Source organism: Sturnira hondurensis, unplaced genomic scaffold, assembly GCF_014824575.4.
Source record: "Sturnira hondurensis isolate 20B ecotype Veracruz unplaced genomic scaffold, ASM1482457v3 Scaffold0016617, whole genome shotgun sequence".
In the NCBI taxonomy this organism is placed as follows: Eukaryota; Metazoa; Chordata; class Mammalia; order Chiroptera; family Phyllostomidae; genus Sturnira; species Sturnira hondurensis.
The window spans coordinates 7,095,730-7,115,264 of NW_028089248.1; the positions used below are offsets into that span (position 1 = coordinate 7,095,730).

At 51.7% G+C, this 19,535-nt stretch overlaps 1 protein-coding gene across 1 annotated transcript; it reads right to left on the reverse strand.

Annotated features, from left to right (window-relative positions):
• Positions 1 to 6,378: 6,378 nt before the first annotated feature.
• On the reverse strand, positions 6,379 to 15,922 carry LOC119001121 (histone-lysine N-methyltransferase PRDM9-like). Its single transcript, XM_037066308.1, has 10 exons — positions 15,847 to 15,922; positions 15,553 to 15,669; positions 15,366 to 15,473; positions 14,457 to 14,506; positions 12,786 to 12,942; positions 12,084 to 12,185; positions 11,615 to 11,886; positions 10,907 to 10,974; positions 9,545 to 9,738; positions 6,379 to 7,729 (listed from the first exon to the last, which is right to left on the reverse strand). The coding sequence occupies exons 1-10, from the start codon at positions 15,920 to 15,922 to the stop codon at positions 6,438 to 6,440; spliced, it is 2,436 nt and encodes an 811-aa protein (XP_036922203.1). The 3' UTR covers positions 6,379 to 6,437.
• Positions 15,923 to 19,535: the final 3,613 nt, after the last annotated feature.

A 19,535-nucleotide genomic window follows, 5' to 3' on the forward strand; every position in this document is an offset into this window, starting at 1 on the left:
AAGGAGAGAGCGCGCACAGACCTGCAGGGCTGCGGAGGCTCCTCCAGGACGGAAGTGGAGTCCAGGGAGCTGGGCGGGGCTCGGGGCGGGGCTCGGGGACTGGGGGCAGGTTGGGGGGCGGGGCGGGCCTCGGGCTCAGGGTCAGGAGGTGGGGCGCACACGCCCTACTCCCCCCCACCAAGAGTCCCAGAAACAAAGTAAATTTTTTCCTTCCCCGGGATACTCAGGGTTTCGATGGAAGCCTCTGAACGGTCAGGTAGGCTGTCCGATTCTGACTGCCCCTGCCCCACAGGCCACGTGACAGTGCCTCAGTTTACCCATCCGTGAAAAGGGGCGGTAACCCCTCCTGAGGTTGAGATCCATGGGGTGGAGCCGAGCTGCTGTTCTTGTTCCCCTGGCCCCGCCCCCCTCTGGCTGGACTCCACCTGCGGGCCCTAGACGGACAAGGCATGTGCTGAAAGGTCCCGGTGGCCGTGCATCCGAGGCTCTGTCCCCTCCGGCCGAGTCCTGGGCAGTCTGGGTGAGTGAAGCGGGGGAGGAGGCCGCCCTAAGGAGAAATGACTCCATGCGGCACAGGCCCGGGTGGAGTAAGCCCTAAGGAAGGAATCTCCAGAGAAAGAAATGTGACTCACAACACACCCCTGTAGTGACAAAATGAAATGGCTCTTGTTCCCGCAAAAGTAGGTCACATTCTCTGGTGAAAATAGAGAATGCTCCCAGGATTCCCTCCCCCACCTAAGTATTGAACACCTAACTAAAGGGGTTCCAGGACTGGGACTATATTGATCAGATCCCAGTCCAGGTAAAGTCTCCTCAGGTCAGTTCTGGGAGGAGATGGTCTGAAAGCACCAAACTTTGCCTCTTTGTGGAGCAAGGGGGCCGAGGCAGAAGCTGAGCTGCCTGTCAGCCTTGCTTTGAATGCCCCACAGGACCCGACCCAGAAGCTGGTCGTTTAACAGAGAGGATGGTCCTTCTAGGTGGTGCCTCAGGGGCTCCTCATCTGCTCTCTGGATGGCGCTGGGTAGATGAGTCCAACCTGCCTCTGATCCCCAGGGTGGAGCACTGCGTGTCTGTCTGCAGAGCAGGCCCGTGTACAGCACAAGAGTTCAAGGTGACGACCTCCAAGGTGACAAGTCGAGTTCTGCAGTGACAGCTGGACTCACACTCGCTGGCAGCAATAGCCTCCCTCCCCCATCTCCAGCCTGACCGTGTCCAGCAGAAACCAGTGCACGTCCCATGAACTGTGTTCGCTGGTGGCTCGTGCATCACTGTGTTGGGCTTCAATGTCACCCAGGCCTGTGGTCCTCAGCCAGGTGGTTTGTTAGAACTCTCTGGGCCTCGCTGGGACATGCCAACTGGCCCTCTGTCCCAGGGCAAGGGCTGCCATCTCTGTCCTTGGCAGTGACTGCCCTGGCCTGGGCGGTGACTTGAACAGGGAGATGAGGGCAGCAGGCAGAGTCCATGACAAAACCCAGATGTGGTTGTCCTGGGGCCCGGAGGGGGGAGGCTCTGATGGACATAGGCATCCTTCCTGTGATGGTCCAACCACCATGGTATGTGGGCCTCTCTGTGGTCCGTGCTTGTCCAGACAGCAGCCAGACCAGCCAAGTTCTCAGGTCTCTGCTCAGGGCCTTGGCTGACCAGGAAGAACTGTCAGCTCCAGGTTACTGAGCAGCGTGTGCTGCCTGTTTTACCTGCATGGTCTCAAATCTGTGAGGCAGAAACGCCTTCAGCCACACGCCCGGAAATGTCAGTGAGATGGTTCAACAGCACGACTGGCCTGTGGCTCCATCACACAGTCCAGGCCCAGAGGCCCGGCTGCCAGGTAGCCCAGCAGCAGCACCAGGCACACAACTTCAGCTGTCTTTCCGTTCTGTTTCCTGTGCCCGTGTTTTGCCCTCCTGGTATCCAGGGGCTCCGGCATGTCCACTGAAGTCGCAAAGATGGGAGGGTGGAGGGCGGGAGCCCCTCCAGGAAGACTTGCGCTTTGCGCCACTGTCTGTAGCAGTTGTCTGCTCTGATTGGCTGGTGCATATTCTAATTAGGAGTCTGTTCTGGGCAGTAGGTGTCTGCTCTGATTGGCTGGTGTCTGTGCCCTTGGGCTAGGACGACCACACCACCCACTGGGCCCTCCTGCCCCCCTAACCTGCTGGTCTGGCCCTGAATTGAGCTCTCTGATGACGCCTGTGTGCTGGATGGCGGTGAGCGTGCTGTGCTGAGGCACCGTTTGTGGCTGCATTGTAGGTGTTCTGTGTGTCCGTAACTTGCATTCTGATGATGCCTGCAGGGAAATGCAAAGGGGACTTGATATCTCAACAGCCGACAACTAGCATGGCAACAAAATTAGCACAGAAGTGTAAAGTGCAACATGCTGCCATTTTTGTAGTCTACTCACTGTGCAGACAATAGTACTGCCTGTGAAGTGATACAAGCAGTATAGTCCATCAAATTTTTGTAGTGATTTCATGGTTATTTGTTTATTCACTTAGAAAGATTTAGGGCTTCTGACATGGCTATAGCTGTGAGAACGCTGTCCCTTGTCAACTTGAAACTATCAGGGACCTGAGTGGAGGGGATGTGGCCATCCCAGGTCTCATCCCTCCCCCTGCCCCAGTGCTCCCAGGCCTTCAACTCTCTTTCCCTGACAATCAGTGGAGTCCTGCCTGGACACTGGTCCCATGTCAGGAGCTGGGCTGACTGCAAAAGCCAGAGAGAAGAGCTGGCTGGGGACAGTGTGTCTTAGTGGCTTGAACCAAGACTCTGGATGTTGGTCCGTGAAGGACCCAATGTGGTTGCACTCCTCACGTGGTCATCATGAGATGGTTGGTGCTGGCTGGGGAGCAGAGGTTTGCTGTGGGGGCAAAGCCACCAGGATGACAGGAAAGGGAAGGAAAGGGGAGAAAGCAGTGGTGGCCGCCAGGGGCAGGTAGGGAGGATAAGAGGACAGCCCCTTGGAACGCCCCTTTATGTGGAATTTTCAGGTTCATTTGCTGTCAGTTCCCGCTACCTGCTCTGAGCTCAGATGCTGGCCCCCCAGAGTCGCCGTGCCCAGTGAGTCTCAGCACGTCTACAGCGTGTACAGCTCCGACCTGCGCCCAGCTCCACCACCTCCACCCTGTTAACCCCCTGTGCAGTCCCTGAAAGGGGCTTCAAAAGGCGTCATGAATAACTTCACAAGACAAGTGTCTGTCTGAAATACTTACGAAGTGAGGCCGTCCCCACCCCACCCCCGGCTCTAGCACCCCCTGAAGCTGAATGGGGACACGCAACAGTGGGGGTTGCTTCTCCCCACCCAGGGTTGTCGCCACCTGCAGCCACTGTCTTTCCTGGTTTATAACAAACACCGGGAGGAGGCTCCTCAGCACCTGGGTCAGTGATGCCTAGAAAACCCACACTTCCTCATCCTTGTCCAATTTGACCTGAAGACACAGAAACAGAACCTGCAGAGACAACCCCCATCAGGTCTAACTCCCCTCAGTGGGGCTCCTTGAAGGAGACCAGAGTTTGCCCTGTGCCGTTCTTGACCTACATTTTTGGGAATGGGCCTCAGTCATTCTCTGAGAAGTAGATGGGAGGGGTAATCCAGTCTCTCCTTTGCCTTTTGAGACCGAGGTGGGCATTGGGGAACATCAGTATGTCCATCTACTGTCCAGAGAGAGATTCCTAAAAGGACAGGAGGGGGACCACAGCACAAGCCTTCCTGCCCAGTAAGCCGGGTGGCTCAGTCCCTACCCTGCTGATCTGTGGGAAGGGCTTGGATCTGATGCCATCCTGACCTTCCATTACCAACTGCGGCTTCTGAGGCATCTTGGGGGCCCTCCTTAGAAGGCATCACCTGGGCGAAAAGCTGCAAGTCCACATGGTATATATAGACACTGTTCACAAGTCTGCTCTAGGAGATGGACAGAAAGGTCATCGTCCCAGGTCATGGGGGTGGGTGTCCTCCTTTTGTGAACCCACCAGCAGGAACAGGGTGGGTCATGCTTAGGTCTCCCTCATGCAGGAGAGGGTACAATAGGGGTCCTCACTCTTTGCCATCTCTCTGTATTAAAGTCAGTCGTGGTTCTGAGAAAAGCATGGCCTCTGGGAGCTGCCAGCACCCTTGCTTATGCAGACATAGACGTTTACCCTGTTCTCACCCTGAGTCTCACTGGACTCCCACCCATTGGGTCCACAGGAATTCTGTGCTCCTGGGCCATTTTGGACATTACCTGGGAATGGGTGGCCAGGAATGACCAACATTATGCATGTCTGCTCTGCTTGTAGCATGTGCATTGTCCCATCAGACTTCACAAAAGTTTAAAGATACAGTAAGAGTTTCGAGGTGGTGTCAGTGGTGTATGAAACCCCACAGGGCCAAGGTGCAAGGTAAGTGAGGTAAGCTGCTGTGTTGCGGGCTTCACAGACAACGTGCAGATGAGGTGCACCCAGGTCAGGCAGATGCTGTCCCCAGATGCAGCTCTCAGCAAGGGCTGGGCAAGGGTCTCATTCCACAGGTCATTCTTAGTACTGCCCACCTGTGTTGAGGAGGATAGGAGGCTGCCTAGGCTCAGTGGGAGGGTGGTGACCTGGAGGGAGGCATGTCCCTGACCGCAGGCCTCCTTTCCAGGGCAGCAGAGTCTATGTGGGGAAAGCAGTGGTGTCTGCGCAGTTTCTGAATTTGGCTCCAGGCCCCCACCTAGTCCTTATCTTCCCTTGCCCAGCACTAAAGACCTGGAACATGTGGGCACCGAAAGCTGTTCAGCGAGAGTTGTGATCTCAGTCATCCTCTGTGCTGAGTTAACGTTGAATGTCAAACCGAGAGGCTGGGGTTACCCTCCCATTGTACAGAATACAAAAAAAGGCACAGAGAAGTGAGAATCTTGTCTTAGATCACACAGGCGGAGAAGGCACAGGTGAGGCTCAGACCCAGTGAGGACTGGTTGGGAGTCTATATGCTGTGCACCATGAGGTGCTGGCCCTGAAGAGTCAGCAAGGCCGACGGGGTGCCCAGACTGAGCCAGGTGCACATCCACACACATGCACACATCCCTCTCTGCCCTTCCCCTCTGAGGCTACAGAGATTGGAGGAAATCTGGAGAGGAGCCAAGATGGGCCAAGGGAGGAGGGTAGGGAGCCTATTAGGAGAAAAAGCCCCACTTATCAGGCATCCAGGGAATTCTCTTCCCTGGTGAGTCTGTCTCATATGAGAGGGTGGACAAAAAAATTCAGAATTACCTTCTGGAGGGTGGGCCCCTTGCAGTCCAGGCTTCCCCCACTAGGTGAGTGCTCTAGGAACACACCTGTATCAGTGCACCAGCTGGTCAGTGCACCAACTGGCATTGTTGTGAGAGGTTGTGTTCAGCCTCAGTGAAATTTTTTTGTCCTATCTTTAGAGGGAAAGGGAAGGAGAGAGGGAGAGAAATATCAATGTGTGGTTGCCTCTGCCGGGGACACACCTTGTATCGAGTGTCCCCTGCCGGGAAACTGGCCTGCAACCCAGGCATGTGCTCTGACTGGGAATCGAACTGCGATCCTCTGGTTCGCAGGCCTGTGCTCAACCCGCTGAGCTACACCAGCCAGGGCCAGCCTTGGTGAAATTTTTGAAGGCTCAACACATCTGCCCATTTCATGATGGGTGATTGACGAGTGCACCTGCCCACACCACACTGAATGTGCAGCAATTTTTGACCAAAAATGCCCATGATCCCCTGTGCCCTACCCTCCCTATTTACCCAATCTTGCCCCGAGTGACTTTTTTTGTGTCCTTCCAGATGAAAAAAAAAAGCCCTCAAAGGGGAATGTTTTGCTGATGGAAGAGATGAAAACAAAACAATAGCAGAAGCACTGAAAGGCTTTGAAATCCACGAGTTCGAAAACTCTTCTGAGCAGGGGGGGAAACATCTTCACAGGTGTGTGGCATCTAATGGAGAGGACTTAGGTGACTGAAATTCAAACATGTGAGAACAAACCCACAGTTTTATAAATTCCATGTTTTGGGGGTCCCTCTTCCATACACCTCTCCTGGGCAGTAACCTAACTGGACTGACTCCAGACTTACGCCTTTGCAGGACTTGAGTTTCTGTTGCTGAGTATGAGTTCTCTGGGCCTCTCCTGGAACCCTCTGCTTTCACTGATAAGGGGGATGAGGTATTTAGGCTTCAAATTTGTATGGAGACAAAACTATTTAGAATAGGCGGCAAAAACAACGACAAAAAGACCACTATGGAGGCGATTGGTGTTGACGTCTTCATAGCATTTAAGTAACTGTTTGTCTACCTCATCTCTTGTTATGAAAGTGCAGGATTTTTTCAGCTGATTACTTCTTTACAAATGACACTCTTGGAGAGAGTAAAGGGCCAGTACACTTATCTGAAGTCCCCTCAGAGCTGAGGTATAAACTGTGTGGTGGCTACATTTGTCCTTTGGCTATTGAGATGTGATTTAATGCTAACAACTTACTCAACTTTCCTGCAAACATGGGGCTTCTCCCCAGAGTGGGTCCGCTGGTGTGTGATGAGAGCTGACTTCCGTGTAAAGCCTCTCCCGCACTCCCTGCAAACATAGGGCTTCTCCCCAGAGTGTGTCCTCTGGTGTCTGATGAGATCTGACTTGAGTGCAAAGCCTCTCCCACACTCCCTGCAAACATAGGGCCTCTCCCCAGAGTGTGTCCTCTGGTGTGTGATGAGATTTGTCTTGTGTGTAAAGCCTCTCCCACACTCCCTGCAAACATAGGGCTTCTCCCCTGAGTGTGTCCTCTGGTGTGTGGTGAGATGTGACTTGCATGTAAAGCCTCTCCCGCACTCCCTGCAAACATAGGGCCTCTCCCCTGAGTGTGTCCTCTGGTGTGTGATGAGATTTGTCTTGTGTGTAAAGCCTCGCCCGCACTCCCTGCAAACATAGGGCCTCTCCCCTGAGTGTGTCCTCTGGTGTGTGATGAGATGTGACTTGCATGTAAAGCCCCTCCTGCACTCCCTGCAAACATGGGGCTTCTCCCCTGAGTGTGTCCTCTGGTGTGTGATGAGATTTGTCTTGTGTGTAAAGCCTCTCCCGCACTCCCTGCAAACATAGGGCCTCTCCCCTGAGTGTGTCCTCTGGTGTCTGATGAGATGTGACCTCTGTGTAAAGCCTCGCCCGCACTCCCTGCAAACATAGGGCCTCTCCCCTGAGTGTGTCCTCTGGTGTGTGATGAGAGCTGACTTCCGTGTAAAGCCTCTCCCGCACTCCCTGCAAACATGGGGCTTCTCCCCAGAGTGTGTCCTCTGGTCTCTGATGAGATGTGACCGATCACCGAAGCCTTGCCCACACCCTCCGTGCTCCGTCATTACAATTCTTGACATTCCCTCTCCCACAGACAGTTTCTCTGTGTCCTCTGGATGCACTCTCTGGCCTGTGCTGGGCTCTTCCTCCATCATTTCCTCACACTCATTCGAGCTCCCCATTTGTTCCCTGAGAGGTTTCAAACTGGCCCTTAAAATCCTCCTCCGTCTGATCCTTTGAAGCAAAGGGTCGGACCTTTCTTTGACCTCTCGTCCCTCAGAGGTGTCTTTCCAGCTGTGTGGGCCAGCACGTTGCTGCCGCCGATTCTGATCCTCTGGGCAGGGGTCCTCTGCTTGGAGGTGTTTTCCTGCGGATGTTCCCGGAAGACTCTGAGAGGGGTGGCTGCGCTTCACGTGTTGGCTGAGGAATTTCTGAGCGGAGAAGGCCAGAGAGCAGGAGGGACACGGGTGCACCTCTGGCTTTGGTTGCGCTGAAAGAGAAAGGTTTGGTCAGGGCAGAGGTCGACAAGAATGCCTGGGCCACGATTAGTCTCCTGCTAAGACCCGTCCCATGAATCCTTCTCACTGGGGTGACAACACAACCTGTCTCCCACAAAGTGTCCCCTTGCCGCCATTTTCTTTTTCACTTTGATGCAGTGCATCTTCTTCAGAATCCAGAAAGCCCACACCAAGGGTCTTTCCTAACACTGCGCAGACTAGGGGCTTCCAAGTAGCTCCAGAGGTCGTTTCAGTCCCTGAGTGGGTGGAGCCGCAGTGACCTTCCCACACATGTTGTGTTAAAGGGGGAAGCCACAGGCCCCAACTAGGAACTGCCTCTCCCTCGGTGTTCCGCAGTCACAGAGTGAGGGTCTGTCCTTCCTCCCCCTCACACCTAGTGTCCATTCTGGACTTCATTCCATGTTAGCCCGTTTCAGATACACTAGGACGTCCTGTTGGGAAGTGTCTCTCCAGCCACACTTCTTACACGCCCGACTCCCACACCACTCCTGCCAGTCCATCACCCTCTCTCTCTCGTGGGGATGAAGTCGTCCCTGAGGGTTCCCCACTGGAGTTTATTTTCCAAAATCTAACAAAGCAGCATCTTAGAACAGTCGCACTTTCTGGCCTCTGCCCCTCCCCCCCGCCACTCTCGTGTGCTCACTCTGCTGCTGCAGATGGCACGATTGTCCCATCTCACCGAACAAAGTGCCCAGTGGCTCAGTGCTGCATTTCTAGCTGCTAAGCACCTATCCAACGTCCATTCTTACCCTCTGTGTCCAGCTCAAGACTGCAGTGGTCCTCAGACCGCTTAACACCCCACCCCTTTCCCTCCCTGCTCTGGCTGCCCCGCCTCTGCCTGGGATCATTTGCCTGCAGGTATTTTTAAAAACGTTTTCTCTGGAGAGAGCCCTTCCCTGACCACCTGCCACACTGCACCTCCCCTCCCATGGATCCCAAGGCACTTGTCCTGGGTTCCTTTTCTCCAAAGCACTGATCACTGTGTGATATTACACACGGGCACTCATGTACCCCTGGGCTTCCCTCCTTCACCCGTCAGCCACTCGAGAGCAGTGATTCTGATCAGCTGTTAACCTGCATTTCCAGGTCCCAGAGCCCTGTGCGGCACAGAGTAGGCACTCACAGGGCAACTAACTGAAATCACGAATAAATGCATATTAACATACATATTTCATTTAGAAATTAGAGTCAATTAAGAAGAAAACAGCTATAAAAAGGCCAGGAAAACCTGCTTTGGTGAGGTCAGTTCCTAAAAACTTGTTTTTTGCTCCGACCAGGGTGGCTCAGTGGGTTGGGTGTTGTCCCACAACGCAAAACGTCATGGGTTCGATTCGTGGTCAGAGCACGGGGCTGGGTTGAGTGTTCAGTCCCCAGCTGGGCAAGGGCTCATAAGAGAGCCTTTATGAGGGAACTGATCGACATCTCTCCAGCACACTGATGCTTTCCTCCCTTACCCTCCCCTCCCCTCTCTCTAAAAAGAAGTAATTAATATCTCTTGAAAAACTTGAGGGGTTTTTTTGGCCCCTAAGTCTTCCAGTACTATATGCTGTTGTATATTTAGTGCACGAAGAATTTAAAAAATTTGTGCAGAAATTAAAAATATAAAAATTCTTCTTAAGAGTCAAAAGCATATGAAAGGAATCCTTAAGTTCTAAAACATCTGATATGAAACTTTACTGACTTTAGAGGGGATTTTACTCTACTTAAGAGTTGGACCATGAGCATGAACATTTCTAAGGAAAGTTTTTGCTTTTCTTTCCATTTTGAGGAAGAACAGTGGTGCCTACCTCTCCCGGCCACAAGCTCTCTCTTCCACTTGCTGCCCCACTTGATGCCCAGCTCCTGGCCATACTCTTCCCCGTACCAGACCAGCAGCTCACAGCCTGGCCTGATGACCCGGCAGGTTCGGTAGAAAATCTGCCTGTGGTATTGAAAGGCCACCAGGTTCTGCTCTTCATCATCCCGGGCACAGTTCACATACCTGGGATTGAGGCAGATGAAGGGAAAGAAAAGCAGTGATGAGTTCCTACTACCTGTTACATCCATGTCCAGCTCCTCACTGATTCTGCAGGCCCTCAGGCTCTGGTGCTGCCCACTGCCCCTAATGCTCCCAGGGAACCTTCAGTTCAGTGTCTGAGCGTCTGCCAGCACGTCATGCGAATGCCTGCCTCCCAGTCCTGCTTGCAGTGCTAATGCTTCCTAATACCATTTTCTAAAACTCGGTTCCAGACTTAACCTCAATCCTGCCTGGCCATAAAACTCAGTGAATTCCGGGTTCTCTAAACACTAAATCAACTTCTGTTTGACACCACAGAACCTGGTGTTTGATTTAGACTCAGTTTATAGATTAGCTCACATCATTCGATATATAGGCCAAGTCCATCTTCTCTTGAGGGACCTTTCTCCAGTCTCCCCACACTTTACTTAGGGTACCATTCCCTTGCCTCCCCAAGGTTCCCATAGAAACTTGGAGGTTGCTCTGTCTTAGCAAAATACAACAGTATTCAACAACAGCTGATTCACATAGTTTCCCCTGATGAAAGAGCCCGCCTCAGGAAAGGGGACCACGACCATTCCTCTGCAGGCCTCAGAGCCCAGCTCTAGTTTGAGGTGAGGCTGAGATGGTTTGCTGCCCTCACAGCTGTAGGCCATCCTTGGTTTGTGCTCTCCTGACACCGTGCTCATCTCAAAAAAAAAGGTGAAAATTACAGTTAAAAGTTTCTAAAAGCAATTGTTTCATGTCTGTCTGCAGTAAGTCCTTCATAAGGACATGGGTTGTGTGATCTCTTTAAGTAACAAATTCCTCTGTCTAACAAACTGGAACATAATATGTGCTTAATTAATGTTCATTAGATAAATTAAAGTACTGTCCAGGGTCCCAGGAGAATCTAGGCTCTTCAAGGTTTTTCTGCCCCAGGGTCCAAATTTTGTTTAGCATACAAATTTTTATAGAATTTTTCTATAGAAATTCTTTATGTTTTCAAGAACATATGCTAGATTTCTATCTCCTTTTTTTCTAAATGTCTCTTGACATGAAAGAACACTGTGTGGAGAACAAGAGGAACAAAGGTTAAGGGAGAGCTCTGGGGAGGCGTGATGACAGGGAAGAGGAGAGTCCCCTCCCGGTCCCAGAGACCTGTTGACCTCACCTCATCCAGTTGGCCCAGGATTTGTCCTTTCCATCCACATATGCATAGCAGTTTCTCCCTTTGGTGATCTGGGTTTCAGAAGAGAAGTTAAAGACCTTTTATTTTTCTGGTGAGGAGGTAATAGCCAGAAGAATTATTTTACTCCACAGTCATCAAAGCTCATTCAGACTACATGGGGATTCAACTGCCAGCTGGGACCACATGATATTTTTCTTACCCATCACCTACACGTCCGAGTCTCCCTGTCCAGTCAGAGCAGGAGCCCCACAAGGGAGGAGCCACTCCTTCGTGTCTGCACCACTTTGCTCCCACTTAACTTCTTTTTAAAAAATATTTTATTTCTTTTTTTATATTTAGAGAGAGGGGAAGGGAAGAAGAAAGAGAGGGACAGAAACATCAATGCGTGGTTGCCTCTCACGTGGCCCCCACTGGGGACCGGGCCCGCAACCCAGGCACGTACCCTGACCGGGAATCGAACTGCGACCCTTTGGTTCACAGCCCGCCCTCAATCCACTGAGCTACACCAACCAGGGCCCCACTTACCTTCTGATCCTTAACTAGGAGTTCTATGTTCATGTAAATTCCAGTCAGCACACAGAGCTAACTATATTGTCCCATCCATGTCTAACATTAGGAGGTGAGGTCCCTCCAGGCCACGGGGAGGGTGTGGGAAGCCAGAGGTCAGGGGAAGAGGTAAACAATTCTCACCAGCCAGGAGTAGCCGCCATTGGCTGCCTCTTCATCTTCTGTGACCTGTCCTTCATAAGGGCCAAAGTGCAGACCCACCGGGAGATCAGATGCCTCATTCCACACTCCAAGCCCAGCCTCAGGGATGCCCGATGGTCTGATTCTCAACCCAGGGGGCAGGGTGAGGGCCGAGCGGTTGGGATGTCCCTTGTCCACTGCACTGTCCTTTACAAATGTAGGGGGCCCGTGCAAAGAACAGCTGTCGATGAAGAAGTTCTGACAATTCTCACAATCTGGAGGCCAGAGCAACAGGGGTTAGGGAAGGTATAATGCATGTTCCTGGACACAAAGAGCTTCAGAGGGAGTCTGGCACTCACATAATTGAAACTCAATCCTGTACTTCAGGTCACTAGAGGAAGGGAACGATTTGGGGACCAACTGGCTAGATGCAATTATTGTATCAACATGCTTCTTAGTGAGGGTCACTTACAAAGGTAGTCATCATCCTGGGGCTCACTGACTTCTTGGTACACATGGCCTTTTCTTTCTCGTAGGCTGTACATCTTCACATCCATCCCCTTTCTCCTGAGTTCTGAGTTGGAGAAGAGCAGTTGAGTGAGGTTGGTGGGGTCTGGAGTGTTAGTTCCCGTTTTGTCAGAAAACACAATCTCTTCCCATCAAATTATCGCCTGTCTCTTCTACATACTCTAGTATTTTACTCAGCTAACTATTGGTTCAGAGAGACTAAAGTGAATGATTGAATTTTAGCTTCTAGGTCTTCCCATTACCTGGTTTAACTTGCTAACCTTTAGTCATTCATAACATATTTATTGAGTGCACTTTATCTGTTAGGCATTGAGTAAAGGCCTGGGCACACAACACCAGTAAAGTGTGGTTGCTGTTATGACAGATGGATTTATTGAACAACTTGCACGTGTCAATTGTTTTAAATTTAATTTAATGTTTTCAAACAATATGTGAGTGATGTTTCCTTATCTTCACTTTATACATTAGCATGCAGGAGCTCAGAGAATTTATAGGATTTGCCCAAAGCTCCAGTGGTAACTTCAGTCCAGTTTAGCCCAGGTTAAATCCAGGTCCATCCAAAGTCCACCTCACAGACCTAGGTCATACTTATCAGCCCTTCTGTAGAACTTATAGGAACTAATGTTTCTGGATTATTTTCTCTTACCTGATTTTTGTCCAGTGTGCTCTCCAGAGGCACTTGCTTTTCCAGGAGGGGACACTGGTTTCTGGGCATGCTCTGAGTCACTTGCAGTCATCAAATTTGCTGTTCCAGACAATTCCTTCACACTAGATTCATTGCTTGATGGCAGTCTGGACATTGCCTTCAATGTGAGGGTCATGTATTAAAAGGTAACATGCATTTATTTCTTAAGGGCCTATGATATATTCTTATACGCATGAGTATAACTGATACTTCAACAGCCCTTGGAAATATCTGGGGAGTGTGAATATTGGAACAAGAAGAAAGGGCCTATATGCGTATTGAATTCAAGACTACAACCCATGCCTTAGGCTCTTGCTTTTCAACTTTCTCTATAATAGTGAGAGTGAGGCATATATGGAAGAGAATAATTAAACAGTTGGCAGAAACATATCTAGGTAATAAAGAAAATGATGCTAAAATTTGCAAACTGCTGTATCTTGGAAAGAATATTTGTAATCAGATTAGCTGGTTCCCACCAATTTTGTCTGAATGAAGTTGTACCACTAGCTAGTTCTCTTCAGTTTCCTGATCTACAACAGGCTCATTCTTAATATTAGTGACCATGAACTACAACAATGTTCACCGTGTATAGCAACAGAAAGTGTTCTGTGAGCTGCGTAATACAGTATGGATGTGAGATTACAGTCCTGCCATCAATTTACCCGTTGGCTGTCTCCATATTTGACATCTTACAGAAATTATCTTCAGCATTCATTGACCCATTCTAGTTTAATTTGCAATTGTGAAATCATTCATTCAGAAAATATTCAGGGGCCCTCAAGGCCATGAGACTTCTGTGAAGAATGCAGTATGGACCAGCCTCTCAGAGAGCTCACAACACAGTGGTGGGCCAGACAGCTGAACAAATGATTCCAAACAGGGTGAGAGTGGCCTCATTACTGCTCAGAGAGAGAAGCTGTTCCTTCCTCCTACAGGGATGGGCATTTGAAATCAGTTGCAGATGGATGAGTTTCTGTTGAATAGTGTGTAACCTTAAGCCATTTTATCACTTGTTTCTTAGTCATCAAGCCTGAAGCTCCTCAGGGGTGGGAGATGCTCTCTTAGAGTGGGAGGCTCTGGTGCTGGGGAGCCTACACCCCTCTTTATGTGGGACTTTGCATGGTGCACACTGCCTGCATATCAGACTCTACCCTTGTAGGGGTGTCCAGACTGGTCCGCGGGCCGCATGCAGCCCAGGATGGCTGTGAATGTGGCCCAACACAACACTCTAAATTTACTTAAAACATTTGAGATTATTTTGTGCTCACATGTTGCAATGTATTTAATGTGTAGCCCAAGACAACCGTTCTTCTTCCAGTGTGGCCCAGAGATGCCAAAAGGCTGGACACCCCTGCAGGGTCTGACTGTGTCTCTCACCTCAGCGTCACGGGAGAGAATTTCGGTTGTAATCGTGAGTCAGATGAATGGTGTAATGATATGTAGACGAGACAGTGTAAACTCTATAAAACTATGGTAGTTTTACTGAGTAAGTGGTTTAGGGAAGGAGCCATGGATTAGATTGCACAGAAACAAACACTTCTATGTCTCTGAAACTGTCCGCATTCTCCTACTTTTACCTGTATCTGTATCCATGGGAAGTTCTTCTTCTTAACAGGGTTGGGAAATACTCACCTTCTGGTGTTTATTCTGCTCCCCTCTGAAGGCCACCCAAGAAGGTTTGCCTAAAAGATGACAAAAAATCAGTGTTTTGGTTGGTAAATGTTTCCAAAATCTGGAGATTCTCATTAGGTACACAGAATTCCGAATCAGAGGGTAGTCAGAGGGCAATCCAAGGAAGATGGAAAATGTTTTCTGAGCCATCGTTAAGGCTTAAGCTTCTATTGGGGGCACCAAGTAATATTCTTAAAATGCTTCTAAAAAAACTAGGCAAAGCATCATATGTGCTTAATCCTACATTCATAGAGTATTTATTACATATATTAAAAGTAAATTAGCCCTGGCCGGTGCGGCCTGAGAACCAAAGGGTCGGTGGTTCGATTCCCAATCAGGGCCCGCATGTGCCTGGGTTGTGAGCCCTAAAAATAAGTAATTTTTAAAAATATATATATTTACTTATTTATCTTTAGAGGGGAAGGGAAGGAGAGAAGTATCAATGTATGGTTGCCTCTCATGAGTCCCCTGCTGGGAACTGGCCTGCAACCCAGGCATGTGCCCTGACCGGGAATCGAACCGCGATCGTGTGATTGGCAGGCCCACGCTCAATCCACTGAGCTACACCAGCCAGGAATAAAACTTTAAAAGCCTTCCTTATTGAAAGTAAATTGGCCTTTCATGACAAAAATGTAATAGAGGCCCTGCGCCTGCGCAGAAACGCCATGCACGCCACAAGACCCTTCCTCCGTCCTGGCTTCTTCCCCGCGGGCCGGCGGGACGTGGCCTCCGGGCGTCTTTCCCCTCGTCCTTCCGCCGCTGCCCGCCCGGCGCCGCGCCGCCTCGGCAAGGGAGCCTCAGGCCTGCCGCCCGCAGACGCGGTTTCCGCCAAGGCGACGCCCGGGACGCACCGCGCGGCCGGGCCCTCACCTCGCTGCCTGGGCGTCCACTCCTCGTCCGAGTCGTCGCTGGCCGCCGCCCGGGCCGCGGCGGCCCGCCTGCGGCGGCACATGAAGGCCGGCCGAGGGGCCCTGAGACCTGCGGAGAAACCGACCGTGGTCCCGACGGCGAAGGGCCCGGCGGACGCGCACGGCCGGCCCCTCGGCCCGACGGCTACCTAGGCCGAGCAGCACTTCGTAGTTGCTCTTCACGTTCCGGTACCGGCTCTTCTCCCAGGCGCCCATCGCCGCCCAGTCTTCCCTGGAGAAGTAGCCGGAGATGTCCCGGAAGGCGTCTGCGGCCTGCAAGGGCAGCGGACGGCGTGGGGGCGTGGGGGCGTGGGGGCGTGGGGGCGTGGGGGCCGCCCCTCCGCCGGGGCCGCCCCGCCTTCCCGCCCCGCCTTCCCGCCCCGCCTTCCCGCCCCGCCTTTCCGCCCCGCCCCGCGGCGGCTGCCGTCCCGCTCCGACGCCACCGCTCACCTGCGGCTTCCGCCCCGCTCGCCCCGCGTCGCCCTCGGGGCGCTCCTGCGGCTCGCGGCCCGGGTCCATGGCCTCCCAGCCCGAGGCCCAGGCGCCTGTGGAAGGACAAGGCGCTGGGAGGGCCGCACGCCGCCCTCCCGTCGGCGGGGCGCCCGGAGAGGGGCCGCGAGGACCCGCCCTCCCCGCTGCGGCGCCTCAGGAGGATCGCGGCCGGGCCCGGGCGGCGGCCACGGGGACGGCGCCTCTGTCGGGGAAGGGGCGCGGGAGCCGCTTCCGGGCTGCGGGGAGGTGCGCGCGGGCCGGGGCCGGTCCCCGGGAGACGGCCGTCTGTCAGGCGCCGGCGCCTCTCTGGCCGAGGGCACGCGCAGCGCCGGGGGTGGGGGCGGCCAGCGGACCCCCGAGGCTGAGCAGAGGGGGGGCGCTCACTGAGGGCTCTCCCGACCCTGCGTCCCGGGACGACGGCTTTCGGGGTCTCGGGGTTTGGGGAGAGCCGGTCCTTCCGGGCGGGCTGCGGGCCGGGTGCCCGGGGCTGAGGGGAGCTGGGGTTTTCGGGGGTCCCAGCGTTGGTCTGGGCGAGGAGCTTCGGGTCCCCCCCCCAGCCTCTCAGGACGAGGGCATCTGGGGTCTCTTAGGCTGGACTTGAAGGTCGAGGGCTAAGGGGTCCACATGGCAAGGTCCCCCGGGTTCCTGTCAGTCGCCCGGGTCCCCCGCCACGCCGCCCACCCCGGCCTCGGTTTCCCGGCTCCTGTCTCCCGCCCTCAGGGGGTGTGACGCGCGGACGGCGAAGTTCCAGCCGCTATAGTTGCCGCGGTGCCTGCGGCCAATCAGGGCTGAGGTCGCAGGATCTGATCGCCAATTGGTGGTCGGGAGAGTTGAAAGGGCGGGACGGGGGCGGAGCCTGTCTGTCAGTCTTGGGTTCCCAGGCCCGCCCCACTCTGCAGGGATTGGCTGCTTCGGTTCCAGCGAGTGCCTGTCACGCAGCTTGCGGGGAGAACTGTGGCTTGGTGTTTCACGTTTCTGTGGCTTGTTTGGCAGCTGCTGGGCCGGGACCCGCCCCGCAGGAGCTGGGAACCCTGGGCCGGGGCAGGTCTTCAGGGTGGATGTGGCCCTCCTGCCGCCTGACAAAGTGTCTTTGTTCCATCAGACTGTGGTCGGGATCTCCGACTTTCGTCTAGGCCCATCTAGCCCTCCCTTGTCCAACCCACTTTCAACAAGAGCTGCATAACCAGTGAGGATGCGGTCAAGACTGCATTGCATTCAGGGGAAACTTAAGTCAGTAAATGGTGACTACACAATTCATAGACACCAAATAAGTTCCAGAGGGTTCAGAGATTGAACACATGGAGTAATAAGTATACTAGAAAAGCCATGGGGAGAAGTGGTGATACGAGTAATAGGTTTGTTGAAGTAGCTTTAGCAGGTCTACAAAGGCTTCAGAAATAAGACAAGCCCTGGCTGGTGTAGCTCAGTGGATTGAGCGGGGCCTGTGAACCAGACGATCGCGGTTCGATTCCCAGTCAGGGCACATGCCTGGTTTGCAGGCCAGTTCCCAGCAGGGGACTCACGAGAGGCAACCATACATTGATATTTCTCTCCCTCTCTCCTTCTCTTCCCCTCTAAAGATAAAAAAAAGAAATAAGACAAGATACAATCAAACAGAAATGAAAACAAACAAACACCTGAGAAAACCAACAAGTATTTTGCACAAATATAAGGCACCTAATCCGAGGACAGGGGTCCAGGGCCAGTGTAGCTGCCACTGGCTTTCACGAGATAAAATGAGAAGAGAGTTTCTGGCCCTTACCTCATTTTGAGCACAGAAAGATAACTTCATTTCCATGGGTTGGAAATAAGCCAACTAATTATTACTGTGAAATTGCATAAAGGGGAACCTCACTAAAGTGGAGTTGACTGGTGAGAAGGGGGTGCTCTCACCCAGCACCACCTCTAGTCAATCACAGGAAAAAGTGTCAATCACAGGCCCCAACAGGAAGATGTACAGGTGCCTCCCAGCAGAAACCGACTTCCCAGCAACTCAGCTACAGAGAAACTATGGAAGTCAACCCACAGAAGTTCCTTACATTCAAAGACCACTGTGCCCTCAGAAAGAGACCAGCCTTCCTCATCTCAAAATCTTTCATGGAATCATAACTCCTGCAGAAATCTGCATATGCCTGTTTTGTCGGTTCAGCCACAGCAAACTTATAGAAAGATGCACCCTCCCCATTGTATAGAGATATATAATGATGGCTCCAGCAATATGAAATTGCAGATGCTTGGCCTGAAGGCCACACATCTGGGGTTTAATCAAAGCCCAGGAAAACATGGTAGTTACATTCTCCTGAACACCAATGTTCTTCTTGGGGGAGAAAGGGACCCCAACTTCTTAACGCTAATTTATTGAAGTTGGCTAGTTGGCTCCTGATAAAGAATTTGGACTTTATATTATCAATAGAACACAAGAAATGTGTGCAATGACCTGCCCACAATAATTAGTAAATATTTATTTTTATTTTTTAAAGATTTTATTTATCTTTAGAGGAGAAGAAAAGGAGAGAGAGAGAGAAATATCAATGTATGGTTGCTTCTCATGCATCCACTTCTGGGAACTGGCCTGCAACCCAGGTATGTGCCCTGGCTGGGAATCGAACCATGATCGTGAGGTTCGTAGGCCAACGCTCAATCCACTGAGCTACACCAGCCAGGGCAGTGTTTATTAAGTGATGAAATTCACTGTCATGAACATATAGGGTGGGAAAAATGTAGGTTTACAGTTGTGAGTATTCAAAACAGAGAGTTTATTATTGCATTATTTATTAGTCATTGCACAATTTTCCATACAAACCTACTGCTGCCCCACTCTGTATGTGGTTCCATGTAGAATAAGATGAGCAGCAGTTATGAATCACGTCTTATACTTCATATATTTATACAAATTAGATTTGCTAAATCTATGAGTCAAATTGATTCTGTCTTCTTTTTTAAATGAGAATAAGATTTATTCAGCCCTAGAGAGGGCAGTAACTGTGGGGATCAGAACCAGAGCCGTGCCTGTGTGTGAGTGCCCAGGCTTTCTATTGGGGTGAGAGGGTGGGAGCAGGCCCTTCTGTTACAGTGTTGCTGTAGGCTACAGGGCAGTGATGAATGCTTGTTGTTATTTTCTCCCTTCAGGTGCACTCTGGTCTTGTTTTTGTTCTTCTTTAATCCCTGCAAATAAACTCAGTGAAAGATAGTTGTTTATCTTTTTTTTAAAATATTTTATTTATTTATCTTTAGAGGGGAAGGGAAAGAGAGAGGAAGGAAACATCAATGTATGGTTGCTTCTCGTGCATCCCCTGCAGGGAATTGGCCCCTGCCAGAAACTGGCCTGCAACCCAAGCATGTGCCCTGACTGGGAATCGAACCACGATTGTCTGGTTTGCAGGCCCTCGCTCAATCCACTGAGCTACACCAGCCAGGGCGATAGTTGTTTATCTTGTGTTTCTTAGAGGTCTTATGCTTGTTGCCAACTTCTGGGTTTCCCCTTCTCCCTTCCCTGGCCACCTGTGGTATCTCACAACTGCAAAAGTATCAAAGGTGATTTAAGCTGTATGTTCTCTGGTCAGGAAGGAGAGGTAGGAACCATTTGCTCTCAGGTGTCCTTGGTGATGGGAGATAAGATTTGCGGTTTAGGAGTAGGTTG